At 41.4% G+C, this 19,185-nt stretch overlaps 1 protein-coding gene across 2 annotated transcripts in view; it reads left to right on the top strand.

Moving 5' to 3' along the window:
* JARID2 (jumonji and AT-rich interaction domain containing 2) overlaps positions 1-19,185 on the top strand; it is a 230,728-nt gene that overhangs the window by 97,308 nt on the left and 114,235 nt on the right. For both annotated transcript variants that reach the window (XM_054057388.1, XM_054057387.1), the window contains exon 2: positions 1,291-1,426. In XM_054057388.1, coding sequence (XP_053913363.1) covers positions 1,291-1,426 — 136 coding nt within the window. The remainder of the gene's footprint in view (positions 1-1,290; positions 1,427-19,185) is intronic.

Genomic DNA, 19,185 nt, shown 5'->3' with positions numbered 1-19,185 from the left:
AGAGGGGAAATGTTTTTGATCTCAATTCAGCAGGCGAATGCCAATATCTGACTGGAGTAGCAAAGAAAAAAGCTATCAATGGTCACTCTAAACTATGCTTATTTTTTTTTTTGAAGTAGATATTATTGATGTTGGTTGCTTCTTTGATATATGGTATATAGATGATGTATATAGATATTATATAGATATAATTATGTATTTTATATATATTATATCTATATTATATATAGATATTATATATAGATAATATATAGATATTATAGATGGTATAAACTGTCCTGCATCCTGATGTTTCCAGTGAAGTGTGGCAGTGTGCTATTGTACACTTTTCTAAATAAGGCCTGTCCGGAAATCTTAATATTTTTGCCTGGCGATGATGTAGCCCTTGAGGAATTCAAGGGCAAGAATGCTCAAATAGTGAATTTTAAAGACCCCAAGACAATTACAGGGCTTATGAAAATAAGATGACTTACCTGATCTCACTTACATCTTTATGTCTTTATATCAGTTTGCTGACTTAATTTATTTGAATGCTAAAGGCTTTAGGGAGATGCTTTTCCAGGGAATTAATCTTTTAACTAAATCGTGTACTAAATACAACATACACTAGTATTCCTTTCGACAATACAGCATTTGTCTCCTAAAAAAAGGTAGAAAACATGTGCCCCATGGACCAAATTCTACTTCGCTGTATGCTGGGATAAATTCAGAATAACTTTATTGCTGTCAGTGTACAACTTCATTGTAAGTCTGCAATAAATGCAAGTCACTAAACCAGAGGAAAAAAATACTGAGCCAAGAGGCACAAACCAAGGCCAAGACGGCAACAAGAGAAGTTGGTTCACAAAACTTACCTCTTAAATTTCTGCAACATGCGATTTAGTGGGTTCTCCCCCCACCCCGGGCCCTTAATTATCAGGGAGAGTACTTCCTAGCTGTGATAAATTTCTCTGTAAGGGATTAATTAGGAGGATTTTAACAAATAAGTTGCACCTCCCGTCTAACACAGGTATGTGACTACTGCTGTTTGGACGATGAAGGATTAGAGGGACTAATGCTTTGATTTGTTGATAATAGTTATATGTCTGTTCCAGCTGGTAGAGTTTAGGTTGCATTTTGTTACACAATGTTTTTTTTTCAGCTTTTCTGGGTTTTTTGTTTGTTTTTGTTTGTTTGTTTGTTTGTTTTTTAATTACTAGTTATCTATGTAGCCTTAGGCTATTGGGTTTTGTTTGGTTTGGTTTCAGGTGCATGCAACTAATGTCTCCTTTTCTTTTCCTCCTTCTTTAGGATGACAGTGATGGGATTCCCTGGTCAGAGGAGAGGGTGGTGCGGAAGGTCCTTTATTTATCTCTTAAGGAGTTCAAGAACGCACAGAAGCGGCAGCACGGCGACGGCATTAGTGGGAGCCTCAAGGCAGTGAACGGTGAGCTGCCTCTGCGGTACTGTACTGCTGGGAGGACTCAGTCCTTTTCAGTGTGGTGGTTCTGCTGTTGCAAGGAAGGAGGCCAGTGCACTGTCTGGCATGAATTGTGCCTTTTTGATCTGCACAGAAGAACTTGTTTCTGAAGTACTTACGGGCTGTTCAAACTAGGCATTTTATGTTTCCGTTTGTGGGGAATAGACTGAGATGGGGATCAGGGTGAAGAGTAGATATCAGGCTGCAGGACAGGGCCAGGCTGCTGTTTTGAAGAGCAGGAATCTCCTCTGAATGGTCTGCTACTTGATGTGATGCGTGTCTGCAGAGAATGTATCCATTTAAAGGCGTTTGGCTTCAAGCATCTTGTGGAAGGAGAGCCGAAAAGAATTTTACCAGTTCTGTGTCATGTAGGTGCAAGAAACTTGCTAGCCAGCATCTGTAATCCTGAAGTGACCTCAGTCCACACTGTCTGTTCCCTGGAGGTGAAATAGCGTTGGAGCTACATAAAAAGATTTAGGGGACAAATGCTGAGGCATTGGACTCCCCTGGTTTAGCACTTCACAGAGTAGTTGTTTAAAGGTTTTAAAAGGAGATGCAGACAAACCTAGATGATGGAGGCTTGATCCTTTGGCCAATTATCATCTGTTGCTCCTCCCCTTCCCTTAAAGCTTGCTTAAAAAAGCCGTGGTGTCCTGAGAGGTGAATATAAAGTGTATCTCTTTCAGATTCACTCCCTGACACAGGGCTCTTTCAAGAAAAGGCTTTGTCATGCTGGCTTGAGCCTTGAAAGTGATGAGTAGCAGGATTCAGATTTCTGGGCAGGCTTACAGTTTGCTCTTCACTCACAAGAGCTTATTTGTTTCTTTATGGAGGTTTATGACAGTTCCTTTTAGGCATGTGCATAAGTATACATGTGCTAATGCATTAAAGCAGCAGCTGGGTGCTTACTTGGAAAGTTATTCATATTTATATGTAGCTTGCATTTTTGACATGGTGAGTCAAATTTCACTGCGTTTTCACTGAGTGTTAATGCCAACAAGGCAAAAACCCAGAGGAATGGCTGGATAACCATAGGCAGCATGGTAAAGTTACTGTGTTGCATAAGCGATTGCAAACTCCTTAATGTGATTAAAGAAGACCTCAGACTTCTGAGTTCAGGAATAATATCAGATACTGATGTGATGGAAAGGGGCATCTAGCTTTAGCAGCAAGCCATTAATAAGCTTGGAGGTGTACACAAAACAGTGCTGGCTTTTTTCCCTCCAACACCTCTGCATCATTGATCTTCTGTCAAACACAATTTCTCTTGGAAAGTTTCTTATTCCATTGTGGGGGTTTTGTTTAGTCAAAGGAAAAAAGTCTGAAGACATGAAGCACAGTAATTGCGTGTTAGCAGGCTTTGATGGTGTGCCAAGTTACAGAATGACTGAGGTTTTTATGGTGTCTAGTTTCTCCAAAGGCAGCTTAGATGAAAAGTGAGTTGGCTGGGAATGCTGTGTCGATGCAGGTACCAGACGTGGAGTATGTCGCCAGCTTCCTCTGACAGTGGCACAGCCTTACGTCTTCAGAATTTGCCCCTTGCATTCAGAACTGGTACTGTTCAGTGCTTTTTTCCCTGCACAGAAGTAGCTGATTGGTTTTTTGAGGGGAGTTGGGGGTATTTTTGGAGCCAGTATGATATTCTGTCTAACTGTTTTCTGTTTGTGAAATGATTCTTTTAATGTCTCAGTTCTATTTCAACATCACTGTCCAAAAGCTTTGTTTCTTTACTGATATTTGGAAGAGTGTTTCATTATACAGAGAAAAAAAGATTTGCAAAAGGAAGGAGGATTGATATTTTGCAGTGACACTAAGAAAATCTATTTAAACATGCAATTTGTTCATTACATCTTTTAAAAAGATTTAGCCATGTATTTTCAAATACACAGTTCTCTATGGACTGAGGAAAAAGCAGATCATCCTGAGAAATTACCAAGCTATTTTGAATTTAGGAAAATGTAGTATTTTAAGGGTGATCCTTAGATCCATGATTTCATGCTGTTGGAGTAAAAAAGTCTCCTTGCATGTGTGCTTTGTTCCAACGCAGCCAGTGCTTCTTGCATGTTACTCCCAAAGGTAGAATGCAGTTAAATGTAGTTTTGTCTGAGCAGTCACTTTATTAATATTCAGCATCCATAGCTTTTGGGAAGTGGGAGAGGTGCATCTAGCTGAAATAACTTCAAGTTAAGTGTGTTCAGTGCCTTTGTAAAGCTGGGCTCCCCTGGCTTGAAGTCTCGTTAGCGTGCTTTGCCTTGCAAACGTAAAGGAAAGGATTGCATCCAGCGTTAGATTTGTGCTGCACAACCCTGTTGCTGTCCCTAGTGAACTCTAAAGGGTATTGCTCCTTCAGCTGCTGAAAATTGAATTGGTCACTTTGCAATACCTGGCAAATTTAACTGTTTCCAGGAGTGGAAGGGAGGAGTCTGAGCAGGGTCCAAGCTCTCTGATCTCACTACTCAATGTGGAAGCATGGGTTGGTCTCACATACTTCTGAGAGTTCAGGGACCACGAACAACTAGGCATCAGAATTTGATCTTAGTACCACCATCTGTAGTGCAGAGAGAGTTTCTTTGTTCTGGTTTTATAACTGTCATCCCTTAAATTTATTTATTTATAGACTTGCAACCTGTAATTTGTTTCAGTAGGGGACTTACTTTTGCAGTAGAGGAAGGTAAAATACGCGCCAGCCCCTTGCAACTGGTGTCTTTTAGAAGCTTTTATGGATTTGAAGTGGCTGAAGTTGCATAAACATGCTACAGAAGTTGCTTTGCCAGCATTTGCCCAGCTGCCACTAAACTTGCATGAAAGTGATTGTCAATGGTATTTCATCTAGTTAGTGCGGTTGTATCACTGTTAATCATTAGGTAGCTGGAATAACGGTGCCTCTTTGATAGTGAGAAAAACAAGTTCATTTTAAATGTGAGAGATGAACCCATTAACAGGAGTCTTTTCTGTACTAAAGTTTCTGCAAGCACTAAGATGGGCTGGTAGTGTCGCAGAGACTATTAACTTCCCATACCTCTCTGAATAATAGAAGTAAAATAAATAAATAAAAATTCAAATTACTTCTGGAGATAGTATGCATTATGATACCTTGGCTGTCTCTGCCTCACTATTAAAGATATCTGTTATCCTGAAAACAATCCTGCCATTTTCAGTTTGTGGTTGAAACCCTGTTAGCTAGGTGGTTCGATTAAAGTAGAAGTGTTTTGTTTGGGGCATGTTTGCAGGTCTCCTTACTCCTGATTTTTTTTGTATCTCCTTTTCACCTGATAATTTTTACTTGCATGTCCGTGCTGCCAGTTATTTTTCATCCTGTTTTTCTACTTTCTTTACTCTTATTTCCTACACTAAGCTAGAAGGGTTTCAGAGAAAGGCGAGTGGATGCATTATGGCTATTGCATCAGTGGATATATCAAATGCACGTTTATATTCACTCTAGATATTCTCAGAGTACAGAATGGCACCCTCCAGTACGCCTTTGTTTGCTGTGTGTTCCTTTCCAGTGTGTGAGAATATGAAATCTGAAGGAGATGCTTCTACAGGTTGTCAAGAAAACTTCTGTGGCTCTAAATGGGATAAGGGAACTCTGATTATGGAAACAAGGTCATGTGCTGAAAAAACCCAGAGGGACCTCTTTAGTGCTTTTGATTACTGCTGCCTGTCATTTGCTTTAGCATTTTAAGAATACGGATTGATGTTTGGAACTGTGAAACCAATTTTCAGAGGTCCTCATCTAAAAGGAAAACTAATTCCCCTGGGAAATCGTTTTCCTCTTATGTAGCTTAGAATGTGAGATAAGGCTGTAAAAAAGGCAATGACAGGTGAAATTATTGCTTGTGTTCTGTTTATGAGAATAAATCCAGTACCCTCAAAAGATCGTATCATAAAGCGAATTTTTATGGTATAAGATTTTAAACTCTGTTTTTCAAAATCTGTGATGAAGAAGAAATTTGTGAAAGAAGAAACTTGTTTGTTTAAGGTGGTTAGTTAGCCTACAGACATTAGACATCCAGACGTTAGAATTATTCAAGCAGATAGTGCATCTTCAGTGGCTATACTTTCTTCTAGAGAAGTGTCATGGCAATTTCCAAACATACCAACTAGGTTAAACTTGCGGCAAACATGATCTAGTTTGGAAATCAAATGTACACGAGGGAATGATTTGGTTCAAGGTGAAAGTTTGAAGTCTTGCTCATTTAGTAAATCAAGAGATGAGAAAAAGACATGTAAATTTTGCCATTCTAAGAGATTTCACGTTACATTTAGGGTTGTTAAGGTAATTTATTCATTTATGTATGTTCTTTTAAACAGAAGAGGAACGATGTCAGCACTTTGGTGGAAGTGCCAGTCCATCTATGAACGGCTGTGGTGCCTCCTTCTCCTTTATGCCTATCTGCTCCTGCCCTCAGCCATTCCTACACAAAAGCCGACATGACTTTTGTTGGAGGCTTGATTTCCCAAAAATGAAATGTCTCAGTACAGAGACAGGAGCCTCCAAGGCAGCTTGTGGTGGGACTGCAGGGCTGGACCCAGCGGCAGCAGCCTGCTTCAATGCCTGCGTCTGCTATCCCTTGGCCACGCTGCCATGCTGGCTGCCCAGGCCAGTTGAAACAGGCAGCAGTGTTATGTGGAAATAGCTGGTTTTGTTATTGCTGCACAGATTTTCAGGTATTCCCTGCTCGCTGCACAGGAGTTTCTGTTGACATTCCTCAGCAGGCTGTGTCAAAATGGAAGTGCCCAGTGGTAGGGTGGAATGGGGCTGGGGTCGTCTGGCCCCACCTCGTTGGTGAAACCTCTTTTCCCTAGCTGTGTAGATGGTGTCTGAGGTGTGGTGTAAAGATTGCGACAGACTGGGTATAAATGCCTAAACATAACTAAGCTCGGTGATTCAGCCCAGTGCTGTGCATTGGTTGACAAAAGCCAACTATGTGGGGGTGGCAGCAGCTGTCAGCAGGACAGCCATGTCTTCTTTGGGCTCACGCCGTGTCGCTTCTCATCCCACTTGCACAGATGAAAACCCAGTAGCCGTCAGAGAAGTGCAGCAGTCTCAGCTGTGCCCATATATTCCCAGAACGGCGTGTGCCTCCTTCTTCCCTTGTGCCTTCTTCCTCCCTTGTGCAGACATGTAGGCTGGACCACCATCCAGTCTTTAATGTTGAACACAAAAGTAGCCCTCTTCATTCACTGTGATGGTTCAAATATACCGGTAACTTCATCTCTCTTATTTCTGAAGGCTGCAATTAAATCCTGGAAGAAGGTTTTATGCTAACATTTGTCTGGGGAGCTTTTCACTCCATCAGTGATCTGAAATAGTGTTTGTTGACAGTGGGTAATGTCTGTCTGTCTCCTGAGCTTTTGTAGAAGATTGTAAGTGTGCCAAGGACCCTTGTCTGTGTAAGTGGATTTTTAAAATGCATTTACAGAAACAGAAATACCTCTTTCAACTTTGCAGTATTTCCCCTTTATGTTCAGAGTAAACATTCAGAAAATAAGCATTTGAGCAGATTTGTCGTGGCACTCAACAACACTTTCACTTTGGTGCTTGCTGTCAAGTGAATTTAAAGATTAACAAATAAATAACAGGGCGTTGGGGTTGGGCTCCATTGAAAATTTCCAAATCTCTTTTCCTTTCTTTGTTTTTCAGAACAGAATTAATTTTTGAGCCTTCCAGGGACCCACTTGTTCATCAACTGACACGGGCTCTTTTTAGTTTTTCCATCATCACCTCTTATAAAAAATTCTGAAGGCCAAATTGCGCGCTCGATGATCTCTACCCAATTTGATTATGTCCAGCTTATGCTCCTGTCTTAATACGATTTCGTTGTTCGGCAAGACTGCCAGAAAATTTCTCCTTTGCAGGACAACCATCATCCTTTTTCTCTCAAACGTAATAGAGGTGGATTTTTTTTTTTTAACCAAAGATACAAAGGAATCGTGTAATTAATTTTCTTAAAACTTCATTTCATGGCCATATAAAAAGTTGCTATTGCCCCCAAGTGCATTTGTAGTTAAAGTAGTTCTAAAAATTATCTTGCCTCCCTGCATATTGCTAAGTGTAGGTCATGGAAAATGAAAAAGACAATGAAGAATCTGCAGAGGCAATGTGCATGATCTGTAGCAGACTGACTTATTGTAGGCCTAAAATAAATAAGATGAGGAAAGGTAAGGAAGAATTCAGCATCAGCTGATAGTTCTGGTCCCCTTCCTTTCACCTCCTGTTTTGTGCTGGCTCTGCCGTTTGTCTGCCCGTGCAGTGCAGCCAGTTCAGCGTACTCAGCTGGCAGAAAACTAGTCTAGAAAAATGATTTTTAAAAAGACATAATTTTCTTTTAGTTTAATGAACTACACAGGTTCCTCAAGAGGTTGAATGAGCACTGGGTGCTTATTTAGTGGAAATGAGAGGCCAGAGCACCTTGACTGAAAGCTGAAGGAGGAGACCCGACTCGTCCCTTTTGATAGTGGCAAGCTGCTCGATTGGCACAGTGGTCTTGTCTAACCACAGCCTTAGGATTGGTGCAGGCATCTTGTCTAACCACAGCCTCAGATGCTGGAAGGAACAGCAGTTGCCAGAAATAAGAGCAAAGAAAAAGATGCAGCTTAAGAAGTTGTTGAAAAGTGCTTCACAAGTGTAGGTGTTAGATTTATATAGTTCTTTAAAAACAAAACAAAACAAACCATCACAGATGTAGCAGTGAAATTCATTGCAGAGGCTGCCCATGAAAAAAAAACTTTACCTTAACCCCAGTGGGGGACATCTTTGTTTTTCTTGACTCAGGATCATTCTGCATAGCTGCTGCCTTGGATTTATGGTCTGTACCATCCATCCAGAAAGCACCCTTGAGCATGGACAAGGAGACTGCTTCATTTGGTCTTCGGCCAACATAAAATTGCCAGGTAGCCTAAATTTGCACCCTGGCATCTTTTTGGCTAGCACGTACTGCCAAAAGGATGGTGGTGGTTTTACTTCATAGGATTGCCAGCTCTTTCAAAAATTGTACCTTTTGTCAGTTCTAGTTTGCTTATTTTAGAAATGAGAGCAGGGCATAGCTTAGACAAAGCTGCATTTCTAACTGTAATATTAAGCAAGAATCCAAAGTGATGCATCTAACTCAATCAGTTATTCGGCTGGCAGATAAAGAAGTTTAAATTTGGTTTGTTGTGTGGGTTTTTTTTTGTTTTGTTTTGTTTTGTTTTGGTTTTTTTTTTTCTGGACATTGTTTAGTAGGCACGGTGGTGTTGGGCTGACAGTTGGACTTGATGATCTTAGAGGGCTTTTCCATCCTTAGTTGGTCTATAATTCTGTGATCTGCTGAGATGACAACTGGTGGCTGGCGCTGGTCACTTTCTCCAGCAGTTGAGTTGTATTAAGAGAAGGTAAAGATATAACTTGTGTTTAACATAGAAATCGAAACAAAATGAAACAGCTATTAAAGGTGGTGTAAATGATGGAGTTCTACAACATGATTTGTGTGTAGGTCGTACTATTGAAAGGGATGGAAAGCTTGTACAAAGTGTGGACAGAGAGTGGAGATGGAAGCAGAAATCCAGCAGTGTGTATATTTAGAAAAAGTGAGCACAGTGCTTCTCTGTTTAAGTGCGATATTTCTTAGAGGGCATTGGACGAGTGGGGAGAAGGAGAAGAAATATACTTTTCCTTTTTCTGTCTGCCTGGTGCCCAATGCTATTTATTGCTATCTTAGTGCTTATTAACACTAACTATGTTATGGAGACTAAAGGTTGCATAAGGTTGGAATACATAGCAGCTGTTGTAAAGGAGGCTTAAAATTCAGTATTCCTGTTGCTCCCCCGTTGCCTATGACTGGCAGAAGGAAACTGTGCATTAAATAACTAGACTTTTTCATTTGAAGGACAGAGAATAAGGGATATAACCAGAAAAACAGCAGGGAAAGAAAAAGTCAGTCATTGAAATAGCATACTGTGTTTTATTGAGAAAATGCAACAGGAAATAAAATCAAGTAAAAGCAGAGAGGTTTCAGTCATATGCATGGACTGTGTCATACAGTTTAATGTATTTAGTCCTAGGGCACTGTGTTTTCTGAGATGATGTCTGTGCTTAGCTTTGGATGAGGCTTTTGCTAGTTATTTTTACACTCTATCTTTGAGGTATTAGTGCAAGACCACATTTTGTGGACCGTTTTCAGAGTATTAGGGAGAACATGCATTCAGTCTTCAAGGGCCTGTCTTGTGTCTTACAACCTCCACGGCAGCTTTTCCCTGGTGTCGGGGGCATTTTAGTGATGGCTTACTGTTTGAAGGAGTGGAAATAGTTTAAGAACTTTTTAGCCCTTCAGGATGTTAAGGCCATTACGGCTGTGTTTAATCAGAGCAGATATCATATAATTCTGTAAAACTTATCATGTCGAACCTGCCACTATTGTGGTTTCAAAAGAAAAAGTAAAGATTAGTGACAGATGCTGTAACTGCTGATGGGCACAGTAGCCACTTCTGCAAGTTGCCTTACACAGCTGCCAATGCACCTTACTCTTCACCTGAAATACCCACCGTTAGCTGTGTTCCCAGGCTTTGACGTGGTAAGTGTACAGGTTGCCATTCAAAATGGATTTGGGGATCCTTGCAGTGATGTGGTGTATAAACTGAGAACATCAGCAGATTGGTATCGTGTTATTTTTAGGTGTCATCAACACATGTGTGAATGGAGAAGTTCTGCTGTGAAAAGCAAGAAAATCAGTTGCCTTTTTGAGCAACAAAATCTTCAGGAATTGGTCGCGTTCATTTCACAGCTCATAACAGCCTGGGAGATTGGTCTGGGCTCTGAGCTAATGCTTCCAAGTTTGGCGTCGGTTTTCTGCTTTAAAATTTCCAAGAAATCATTCCGAAGGAACTGTTGTCTTTCAATAACTGATGATGATGGGAGGTTCATCACATAGCAGATACTTCCCAGCACTCGTGAGTGAATGTTTTCCGGAAAATAAATATAGTTTAGCACATACACTGATAAGGCACAGCAGATTGCTTTGCATCGTAATAAATGCGCATGCATTTTTAAATTCTTTTTTGTATGTCTGAGTAGGACAGATTTATTACATGTAGTTAGTGATGATGAATCCAGAATTAGATGAATATGCATTTTCAATAACCTGCCTTTGATGTCCTTTATTTCCCAATATAAATTAATTTAATACTGTGAAGGGGGTGTCCAGTCAAAGGCATAGATGTAGAAGCCTTGTGCTTAGGGCGTCAGGGGATGATAGTGACAAGCTTGACTTGCAAGTGTTTTTTCTGGCACATGCGAAGGAGTTTCCAGCTCCAAGAGGTAAAGCCTGCTGAATTTCCACCCTCATGCATCCTGTTTTTTCCCCTCACAAGACTGTGAGCATTGCAATTGCAGTCGGAACTGTGTGATGTTTTCAGATCTGACCACTACGAGGCTAACTCATTCCAGATAAGCCTTGAACAGACAACATTCATTTTTTACTTTGCTCAGAATTTCCTGTGCTTTGTTCTGCATCTGCTTGTGAAAGACAGCGTTATCTTTGAAAGCCTTCATCTTGTTTTCTTTATTCAAGCTATACGCTAAAATGGAAAAAGGGAAGAGCTGGAAGGATCCCAGCTGGAGCAATCTGCCAAGGATCCCACAGAGGGACAGAGCTGGCAAACTCCTGACACCTCTTCAGCTGACCTCTGGTGCAATTTGGGAAGCCAGGAGATAAGCCACTTTTCCTGCAAAAGATTTGGCCTCAGCCAGGTGTTTTGAGTAATGCCCAAAGACTGCACAAGCATTCAATTGCATTTTTCCCTTTCTTTGTTCATCCCTCACTTAGCTTCAGTGTTGGTTGACCTTAAAAATATTTCAGTTCAGCCTGTTCCTTGTCTTTGTGTGCGTGTGCGTAAACAGACGTTGTAGAGGTAAATCACACCTTGACATGCTCTGTTTCAGCCAGGTTGCCACAAAAACAGGTTCTTCCTAAAACACCTCTCTCAGATGGTGGTTGTCTCCTCTAGTGCTGTGAAAGGTGAAAGCATTTCATGACCAACTGTTTTTAAAGATGCTCTGTTTACTGTGGCTGCAAGGCACCCCAGTGGTTTTATGTCATGCCTGATGTGTATGTAGAGCGATTGAAAGAAGCTTAAAAGCGATGAAAATGGCACAGAGGGAGTAGAGTTTTTCCTCTTTTCTCACAATGTGGGAATTTTCTTTCCGCTTCAGGGTAGAAACAGTGTGACTGTTAACAAAAGGGTGCTAAGAGCAACGGTAGAAGTGTGTCCTGTCATACAGGACATTGAGAAAAGGCATCTAGGTTGTACAAGTATGACATCATTGTGTCTGCGTACAGATGCACGTGTATTGGATGGAGAGGAATTTAATCCTCTTCTGACCCCTGGTTGCTTGCTGTGATGTTGGGATCTCATTTCAGAGCCTCAAGCGCTCTCTTGCTTTCTGGCCCCGGGTGCCAGAAGGAAGTGGTTGAGTTTCACAGAGCCTCAAAACTGAGGCATCGTGTGGGAGTGGGCTGGCACTGGGGAGAGGCATATTTCTGTTATGCAGTCTGCATGGAGGACTTCATTCCCCTTCTCTCCTGTTGGTTCCTGTTGTGCGTCTGTCCAGGCACATGCTGTTTCTCTTTCAAGGAGAAGAGTCCTGACACTTCTTTAATGTGACAATCTTCTTGACAGGACAGTAAGCAAAGAACTTTTACTGTTTTGCCAACATAATAAAAACTGCTGCTTTCTTCAGTACTTGTTCTAACTGTTTGTTCTGACATCTCCGGAGGTCATCAACGATTACCTCCAGGTAGAAGCCATGAATAAGGGATAGAAGTTACCAGAATGTGGCTTGAATTCCAAATCTTCTTGAAACATAGTTGTTTCTACTCTTCTTCCCCCTCCCCCAAATCAATTGAAGATGGCTTTTTGTACGGCAATGAGGTTTGTGGTTAGGGACTACTTGTCAAGTTTTATTTCGATGGAAACCTGTCCAGAAGCTTTACCTCATCTCATTGTCCTGCAGGGATGAACTTCAAATGCCAGTTTACATTTGCCGAAAAATGACCTTTTGTAATTGAAATGGACAAGGCTGTCTTAGCTAAGTAGGTAAACACAGCCCATTTGCAATTGTAGATTTAAATGCACTCTTTCCTAGATTACCTTCACACAGTATGGTGGTGCCCTTGAATATTTAGAGAGACCAGAACCGAAGAGTAAAAGTTCTTGGTGAAAGAGGGGTTTTTGAGCTATAAGCCGGTGTTGATATCTCCTAGGCTGGAGGAAGACTGTTTCGTACAAAGTCCGCTTTATGGCTGCATAGAAGGTGCTCCAATAAAACTGGCATGCAAAGTCTTGAAGGTTGATTAACATCCAGAGCATATCATGGAGTTACATACAAATACTCCGCTCATAAAGTAGAATAAATGGGCCGTTAGTTAAGGCATTGCTTAGTGTAGAAAATCACCTTTTTTTCTGTTACAGATCTAGGCGTCTGCCATTTACAGCCTGTAAAGCAGTTTGGGTTTTTTTTTTTTTTTTAGAGTACTTGACTAATTGGAACAAGGAGCTTAAGATACTGTCTGCAAACTTGAGTATTGGGGTTTATGAGGGAGATGGTTTTGCAGTCCTTCAGGTTCTCTGGCATAGCTAGTTGTCGAGATGGTGCCGGGTTACCATCTGCCTGGATCAAAATTATAACTGTGAAGTAAATTTCTATTTAAAGCTTCTCAAATCATCTTGGACTCAGTGGGGATAGTCTCATGAAAACTAAATTTGTAGGAAAAACTTAGAAAGGAACAGACTGCTGAGAAAGACAGGCTGCTCTGTAGTTTGTGCTTTCCAACTTCCAGGAGAGATTCTACCAGTACAGAAGAAGAACCTAGAGACTCTACCAAGGTTTTAGGAAAATAGCCTTCAGGTTTTGTCCAGTGACTGCTTTCCCTCTTGACCTAGGTTGACCAGGTTCTTCTTCAGGCAACAGGAACCAGAGAGTAGACTGTAGGAGATTGTTTTCCATGTCAGCTCTGTTTCCCTTTACTGGGGTTGAAAGCAATGGAAAAATACTGTTTTGGTGTCCTCTTGTCACAAGAAGGCTTCAGTTCCCTGAAACACTAAGCATGATAGGAAGGACCTCAGAAAGCTTTTGATTTGTTTTTTTTTCTCTGAAAGCGAATGCTAGTCTGCATCTTGAAGGAAGAAGTTGAGGTAAGGCAAGTACTCCTCAGCCTCAAGGTTTGGAAGCCAGTGGTAGTGTCAAGTTTAGCAAAAGGACTTGGGGAATTCTTCCAATATGAAGAGGGGGGAAGATGCCCTCTATAGCAGGCAGATTTTGTCCCAATGTGGGCTGTTGAGACCAGAAGAATACTTTGGAAGACAACACCTACTTTAATAGGGAACTTCCTACTCTGATCAAGTAGAGGTCATGCCAAATAAAAATATGACTTCTGAGGATTTAACATGCTAACACGTAAGAAACTTCCACTGATGATGTAAAAAACATGCCTGTTTTCTTGAGGAACCTCTAGATCAACTGAACATAGGTAGTGTTTTGACGAAGAAACCGGGTATGTGCCTTCTGATTGAGACCTCAACACAGAGCTTATGCCTTGGTCAGTGACAGGATTTCCTTGCAGGAGCTCACTCATCCATCGGAGAACTTAAAGAAATATGTTGCCTTATATGTTGACTTTGTTAACTACAGGTAAACCAAGATGGCAGAGATTTCCACAATGCACATTTTTCCCCTCAAAATTCACTTAAGTATGATCTGTGTTGAAGACTATGCAAGCTACAGCGTTACTTTATGTACAAACCAGTGATGTTCAGCAGCTGCTGCTGAACATGTTTTATACCATCTCTAGAAACAGAGCATCGCCAACCTGCGTAGGTCCCTGAAATACTGATGCGTGACTTCCTTCCAAATTGCAGAGAAAATGCTCCTAGTCCAAATCTAGCTGTCTCTGCTGCCGGTGCCTGTCGTGAGGGATATTCTTATTTATACTGCTTGCTCTGTGAAATGTAGGTCAGGATTTTTAGCTTATGATTGCTCACAGGAGAAACAATTCTCACATACTTCCATGTTAGTACCAGAGAATTAGAAGTACTCTCCTCTTTCTGTTTGCCTACACTCTTCGTTGTCCATCATCCTCATTTTTCCCTGCTTTTAATCGGAAAATGTGTTTTCCCATTTCCCCATGTACTTTTCCTCTCCAGCTGCTTGTCTTTGTCTTCTTTTCTGTGCTCCCTTTGAAGTGGGAAGGTCTGTTCCTGTGCCATGCTGGGCTGCGAGGACAACTCCAGGGTGTTTGCTGCAGGCTCAGTGTTGCAGCCGAGGAGATCATAGATTGCTTTTTCTTTTTTTTCCAATTCTTTTTTTCACCCATCTCCTCCTTTAAACTCCTGGGTCATCCAGCCTAATGTGAGAGCAGACTGAACTTAGTATTTGGAGAAGAGATCTATAATAAGCACTGGGGACATGCTGGTAAAAAGCATCAGCATGGTATACCAGCTCAGTTGGAATGCAGGCTGTACATTAATTCTCTAACTTATAATTAGCTATATTAAATTCTAATTTTCAGAAAGGCACCATTATCAAATAATACTCTGTTTGAAATCTCAAAGAAACATAAGGAATGAAAGCTTAGTCCTCTTATGCTTTCATCTTTCAGAAGCAATCCCTATCTCAACATCTTGACCTACATTTTCTTTTTACCCTCTCCAGGAAACATTGTGTAGATTTAATGTCTCAGAAGGGACGTAAGGATTTTATGCATGTGTATGTGTTGACATATAAAATTTGGGGAAAACAATGAAGCCTTCATGTCCCCAATGACGTGGGGTTTTTTTGGTTTTTTTTTTGTTAACTTGAAAGTGTTTTCTGTAATATCTCTGAGGTAGATTTTAAGTTTAGAAAGACATTAAATGTTAAAAGTCCACCCTGTTCCTTTGCAAGTGGTCTACTTTTATCTGTCCAGCTTCTGCCAAAGCCTTTTCCGATCTTGTGTAGCAGTACAGGAAAAAAATGGACACACTTCCTTCACATATCCCTCTCAGCAGTGGGATCCAGTCATACAATTTCTTTTTACCATGAAACAGGATGAGGGGGTGGAAGTGGGTGCTTCTTTGCAGGGGGTGGGTGGTTGGGAGATATTTAAAATGATGGGTTTGTTCACATTGATTCTCACCCTTACTGTGTAGCTGTTTGGTGTTACTTATAAAGAGTTTTACATGGGAATTTAACCTTGACCTGAGTGGCCCAATTGTGCTAAGAAGGCAAAGGCTGTCAGTGCAGCGATAGCTGGTGCGGGTTATGGGCAAATTGGGGTCACAGCATTGACACTGGCAGTGATGATGCCCACTCAGTGTACTGTCCCTCTTCCAAAACACAGCATGAGATACCTGCAGTGTTGCTTTCCTCTTAGACTGGTCCATTGTCCCCTGTCCAGAGGGTGGCTCCAATACCTGTGGTGTGGTTGACACCATCGTTTCTGCCTCATCCCACCATGCGGGGCTGTGGTTATAAAGCAGATCACCTTCTCCCGCTGGAGGATAAATGTTGCTATGGCCTCATCTCACGTGGGGACAGGCAGAATTCTTCTCCAGTTTGTTCAGTGTGGTGTTGTTTGGTGCTTTTGGGTGGGCTGTGAGATATGTGTGTTGGCACTTTGAACACATATAGTGTTGAATTCATGCTAAGCATTAATACTTTGTAGTTTTGAGTCTTTTGAGTTGAGCTTGGTAGAGATGCCTTGAAAAAGTGTAGTGAGGGAATGTTCTAGCTCCAAGAAGGCTTTTGTTGTCTGAATTGTTTCATTTTAATATCTCTCTTTATCTTTTTGTATGATACAGTGAATGCGCAGAGGGATTCCAGTCATCATTTTTGTCTCTTTTTTCCTTCCCCCGCCCCCCCCCTTTTTTTCTTTATTATTGTCACATCATCTTGAAATAAAGTTATGCAGTGTTATTTTTAGTATCAATAATGTACTTTTGGCCCTATTTCTTTTTTTTTTTTTTTTAATTGTAGAAATACAATGGCAATCTTCAGCATACACACAGCCTCTTTGGGTATATTTTAAAAGCTCACTTACTGTTTTCGTCTTGCATTTCTATGCTATTCCATTGCATACACCTCCCATTCCCTTGCCCTCATTTCTCTGGCGATGTACTTAAAACAAGGAATATGCTAAGGGTATCAGCCTTCAGTCGCGTGAATGGATGGAATGGAGATGCTGTGCAACAAGTTCTTGTGTTTGGGAGGGGGGTGGTAATTGGTATTCTTTAAAAATTGTAAGATAGTGCTTTATCTTCTCCGCTTATTTGGAAAGATAAAATTGTTAATTACACATCACTGTGTAGTCTCGATTGCATAAGTATGTGATGGTAGTTGTTCCAAGGTTTCTATTAAGTCAGGAAGCAGCTAATGTTGCTTCACTTCCCCTTCTGATGCCCTCAAATGTGAGCAAAAAAAAGCTGTTTAGTAGCAGCAGAATATTTCATGGTGGTGGAATTTCTTTAACTCCTCTGGGGGTGATGTGGCAAGAAGTCTCCTTAACATTTCAGAAGCCCTTTCTCCAGCTTCAGGTTTTCAAGTGACTGGCCCCCTACCCCACCTCTCATCTCTTACACCTGTGATTTGCCTGTGGAGATCACAAAAGGGAGGTCAAAGTAAGGTTAAGCTGCTGGTCTCAAGAGCTAGAAATAGAGATGGAAATTGCTTGGTGTATTGAGGAGTATTTCCTTAAAGGCTGTTACAGCACTGATGTTTCATATGCCTATGCTTTGGAGGACTGCATTAACACTGATGAGAATCATTCGTCCCCCAATTAAAATCAGAAGGCTCTCTGTGTACTCTCTAGCAGACGGCTGAAGTTTACATTATCTGATGCCTTTAAGCTTGCATCACTCTTGCATTGGGCTGTGTGTCATTCTTGTGTTGAGATCCTTGGAGTTCAGCTGATGTCCAAGCATGGGCTTCTTCTACTTTGTTCGCTCACCTGCTCTCCAGTCACTACAGCACTGAAGGTGATCTAGGAGTGCTGGGATTTTTCCTAAGTGTCTTCCAGTTACAGATTTCTTTCCTTGCCTGTTTTTATCCATTGCACACACACAGCAAGTAGGGGGCTGCTGTGCATCAAGAGAGACATCCGCCAACCCCTACTGTTGCAGTTGGCGTCACGTAGCAGATGGGCTGGGATCCTTACCTTAGGCAATGGCTTCATGCTCGACTAGAGGTGAAATGTCATCGCTCCCATGCATGCCTATGGCTGAACAATTTGTTCATTCGCGTCGGGTTTTCATATTGCACTTGTGATTTCAGTTTGCAGTGGTTGGTCTAAACGTTTTACTGTCACTGTCATGAGCCTTCTCTCAGCTGACAATAACTCTACAAACAGATTACAGGGGGTTGAGTCAAAACAGCAGAGCAGCTCTTCATCTCAAGCATGAAGTGTACTCCTCTGACCTTTAATTTAAGAAATTGAGGAAATGATACTCACTTGCTGCCCCCTTTTATAAAGTAAAGACAGATAAGAACTCCCTTCCTCCTGGAAAGTGGTGAATAGAGTGCTGCAAGTACAGATTTCATGGGAAGACAGGTGGAGTTTTTTGGTTTGTTTTGGTATTTAAGCAACCTGTTTTTGAAAATATGTTTGAAATATGTTTGCTTACTGTATGGAAAAATATCTTTTTATAGCCATGTTGCTTTTTAAATCATGCCATGCATGTTAAAATCATGCCAAGTATTTTTTTTTTTAGAATATTTATTTTTATAGTCAATTTAGCAAGCTAGATGTAAAACCACTGAAAAGGAGGAAGGCATCCCAAAAGTTCAAAGGCTGAGTTTTGAGGGCTTTCCGGTTGTTTGAGTTCTTGTGTTTTTTTCTGGTGCATTGTAGCTACTTTCTGCAAAGGAGAGGAAATAAATGGTACATGGGATAGATCGTGTCCAGGAGAAGCAGCTCCTGGTTTTGCCCGAAAGAGAATCACCTTTTCCTACTAACAGTGAGGTGCCAAGCTTAGTGGATGAAATTTAGGGTTACAGACAAAGTCCTAGGAAACCAAGGGCTTTAAAAAAAAAAGTGAGGATTGCTCAGGCAGCTGTCTTCTCTCCCCTCCTCCTGGGGTATTACATGGCCTTGTGCTGGCATGGTTGTCAAGCCTACGTTAAAGCTCTCGACAGATACGCAAGCACTTGGGCTGGCGTGGGATTGGAAATTTGGCTGCAGGCAGTGCCGTTGCATCCCAGGTGTCGTGGGAGGCAGTCTGCTTCCCCACTGTGCATTGCTGCCTGTGGTCCAGCCAGGCTGCCCTGACCTCCTGGGGCAAGCAGGGCTGTCTGGCATGTCGCCGAAGAGCTTAGGGTGGTAAGTTAAGAGTGAGTGTGGCCTGTTTTTTTTTCAAGTTGGTGAGTATTTAATTGCTCTAACCTCAGAGCTCATAATTCAAACACTTAGTAGAAGGAGATGGCGTGCCAGAAAAAAACCCCAACCTTGTCAGCAAAAGAGGTTGACAGCTTGACTCCTGGAGCTGGCTGATGGATGATCTCAGAGTTAGGGAGGACATGTTCACTAAAAAGTTATTGAAAATATGGAGTGCAAGTAATTAAAATGGTTTAATTCAAATATCTGTCATATGTGACTTGAGTTCTTGTAGAACATCTAGCATTTAACTCTCTTATTTTTTCCCAGGATAGGAGGAGGACTTTTTACCTCCTGTTCTTTGACTGAGTACTCAAAGCAACTCCAGTGCAGAAAGCGCTG

The sequence above is a fragment of the Cuculus canorus genome, chromosome 2 (assembly GCF_017976375.1).
Source record: "Cuculus canorus isolate bCucCan1 chromosome 2, bCucCan1.pri, whole genome shotgun sequence".
Taxonomy (NCBI): domain Eukaryota; kingdom Metazoa; phylum Chordata; class Aves; order Cuculiformes; family Cuculidae; genus Cuculus; species Cuculus canorus.
This window is presented reverse-complemented; position numbering and strand designations above follow the sequence as displayed.